Below are 2,911 nucleotides of genomic sequence, written 5' to 3'. Positions count from 1 at the left end.
GTTTATAATTTTAATTCTTGAATTTCTTTATGCACTTAATATTAATTCGCCGTATTTCTATTATGTAAATAACTGAAATTGTACCTAATAGAAATTCGGCCAGTTGAATTTATGTACACAATAAAAATTTGATGAATTGAAATTATAATACAATATAGAAATTACTTATGTATTGTACATAGTAAAAATTCGGCGAATAAAAATTTAAAACATAATACAAATTTAAGAATTAAAATTACACAATGAAAATTCAAGAATAAAATTATGTACATATAGAAATTCAGCAAATTAAAATTATTTACATCAAGGAAATACGACAAATTAAAATTATATACATAATAGAAATTGAGCAAATTAAAATTATTTAGATAAAAGAAATACGATGAATTAAAATTATGTACTTAATAGAAATTAGAAATTTAATAAATTAAAATTATGTACATAATAGAAATTTGGGAATTAAAATTATGTACGTAATAAAAATTCGGAAATAAAAATTATGTCATTATTCTCAGCCATCTTTGGTCCACTCCTGAACATAAGCCTCTTTGTTCCCCTTCCATGCCTTTCTGTCCGCTGCCACCCTTAACCAGTTGCCCTTTACGTTTATTTTCTTGATGTCATCTGTCCATTGCCTTTGAGGTCGCCCTACACCTTTTCTGTTCGCTCTTGGTCTCCATTGGATTATTCTCTTTGTCCATCTCGAGTCATCATGTCTGGCAACATGACCCACTCATTGCCATTTCATCTTGGCAATACGTGCCATGATGTCCGTAACTTTAGTACGCCTTCTTATCTCCTCGTTCCTTACTTTATCTCAAAGACTAATACCCAACATAGCTTTTTCCATGACCCTTTGACAGACTTTCAATCTGTTGGCGCTACTCTGTGTGAGTGCTATTGTTTTCATACCATACACCGCGACCGGTAGTACACAGATCTCGTATACTTTTCTCTTCAGGTTGATGGGCATAGCCTGGTTTCTAAGGATGAAGGCTAGCTTTCCAAAAGCGGTCCACGCCAGCCCCATACCTCTGGCACTCTCTGCACCTTGGTTGTCTTTACCTAGCTTAAGTTTGTGTTCCAGATATATGTAATGGTCCACTACTTCAAGGACTCGACCTTCAACCGTAATTTGAACCTGGTCTGGGCTCAAGATTTTTGTCTTTTGTAGATTCATCCTCAGTCCTTTCTTTGCTGATTTCTGGTGCAGTTGTTCGAGCGTGACTTTTAGTTCCATTGGGTCACTGCTGATCAGGATTATATCATCCGCGAATCTTACAATTAGATGATTGAGGTAGAAGCCATCCACACTGATGCCCTTATTTTCTCAGGGTAAACTCTTGAATATGTCCTCTAATGCCAGAGTAAAAAGTTTAGGCGAGATCGTGTCGCCCTGTCTTACACCTCTTTTGATCCTTATCTTTTCCGTTACCATGTCTTCCTCCAGTCTTACTTGAAGCGAGGCATTTTCGTAAATGTGTTTAATCAGATTGGTGTATCGAAAGTCTATTCTTGCCTTATCCATTGCTTCGAAAACTGCCCAAATCTCTATGGAATTAAATGCCTTTTGGTAGTCTATGAAAGCCAGATAAAGTGGGATGTTATATTCCGTTGCTTTCTCTATTAGAGTATGCATAGTTTGTAGATGATCTACTGTGCTGTAGTTTTTCCGGAACTCAGTTTGTTCTATTGGCTGATAAAAGGTAAATTTGTTGTTTAGTCTATTTGCCATTATTCTCATCAACAATTTATAGAAGACGGAAAGTAGACTGATTGGACGATAGTTTTCTATATTTGTGTGATCCCCTTTCTTGAATAACAAGATAACTTTAGCATTGCTCCAAGAGGTTGGTATTTGTTGTTGTTCTAAGCATTTGTTTAGGAGGTTAAGCAATGCTAGCTCCAGAGGTTTTTCTCTCATTTTTAAAATGTTACTTGTCACCCTGTCTTCTCCTGGAGTCTTTTGGTTCTTTTCATCTTCATTGCTACTCACAGTTCATCTTTGTCAATTCCTGGAATCTCTTCCGAACCGACATTTAGGATTTTTTGTCCTCTGTTTCCTACCTTGTCCGGCCTTGGAAATGCTACACTGTATAGCTTGCAATAAAATCTTTGAATGGTGTCGGTGATATCATCTTTATCTGTGATTATTTCTCCTTTTTCATCTCTTATGGCGTAGATCTTTGTTTTACCTCTTGCTATCTTGGAACGTAGAACTTTCATATTGGCGTCCCCCTCAATAGTTTTGCGGGCTAGTTCGGTGTTATGATTTCGTAAATCTCTCCGTATACTTTTCCTGATCTTTTTGTTTAGATCTCTGTATTCTTCTGATTCTCTATTCGTTTGCCATCGTTTTTCTATGAGATGTTTAGTATCTGTACTTAGCTTGTTGTTCTTTTCTTGTTTTATTTGTGCATTAATTTTTTTGTGGCTATTTGAATACTCCTGGTGATCCTCTCCAACAGTTTGTTGATGTCTATTCCTGCTAGATTTTGTGGCTGTAATTTTGTTTGGAGTGTTTTTTGGTATTCTAGCTGTTTTAATTCCAATTCTTTTAATATGAGTCTGAAGGTTTTGTCTTCATCAGCTTACGCCTTTCCCGTTTAATGTTGATTAGGATCCTAGCCCTTACCAGACGATGGTCACTTCCAATGTGAAATTTATTCAAGACTGAATCATCTGTGCATTTCTTCTTGGTATTTGTGAGGATGTAATCGATCTCGTTTTTTGTCAAGTTGTTTGGGCTTTTCCAAGTCCATTTCCTTTGAGGTAATTTTTTGAAAAAAGTGTTCATGCAGACTGAGTTTTCGCTGCCGAGATAATCCACCAACATTTGGCCTCTGCTATTTCTGGCCCCCAAGCCGTATGGTCCTATAATTTGAGGATCCTCTGCTGTCCTTGGGCCCAT

The 2,911-nt window shown here is 36.4% G+C and overlaps 1 protein-coding gene across 1 annotated transcript; it reads right to left on the bottom strand.

Annotated features, from left to right (window-relative positions):
- Nucleotides 1–1,992: 1,992 nt before the first annotated feature.
- LOC146722116 (uncharacterized) lies at nucleotides 1,993–2,911 on the bottom strand. The gene is made up of 2 exons (XM_085485414.1): nucleotides 2,596–2,911; nucleotides 1,993–2,537 (listed from the first exon to the last, which is right to left on the bottom strand). Exons 1-2 carry the CDS (start codon nucleotides 2,909–2,911, stop codon nucleotides 1,993–1,995), a joined length of 861 nt encoding a protein of 286 aa, XP_085341540.1.

This window comes from Nylanderia fulva, unplaced genomic scaffold (genome assembly GCF_048542155.1).
Source record: "Nylanderia fulva isolate GAGA-0341 unplaced genomic scaffold, ASM4854215v1 Scaffold369, whole genome shotgun sequence".
NCBI classification, from domain to species: Eukaryota; Metazoa; Arthropoda; class Insecta; order Hymenoptera; family Formicidae; genus Nylanderia; species Nylanderia fulva.
The sequence above is the reverse complement of the archived record's forward strand: the minus strand, read 5'-3'. Positions and strand labels throughout refer to the sequence as shown.

Excerpts from the sequence above, each read along its gene's own strand:
- LOC146722116 (XM_085485414.1), bottom strand. The coding sequence starts at position 2,911 with ATGGGCCCAAGGACAGCAGAGGATCCTCAAATTATAGGACCATACGGC. Across the intron at positions 2,538-2,595 it reads CAACATTAAACGGGAAAGGC|CTAGAATACCAAAAAACACT; the intron begins GTAAGCTGATGA and ends GAATTAAAACAG.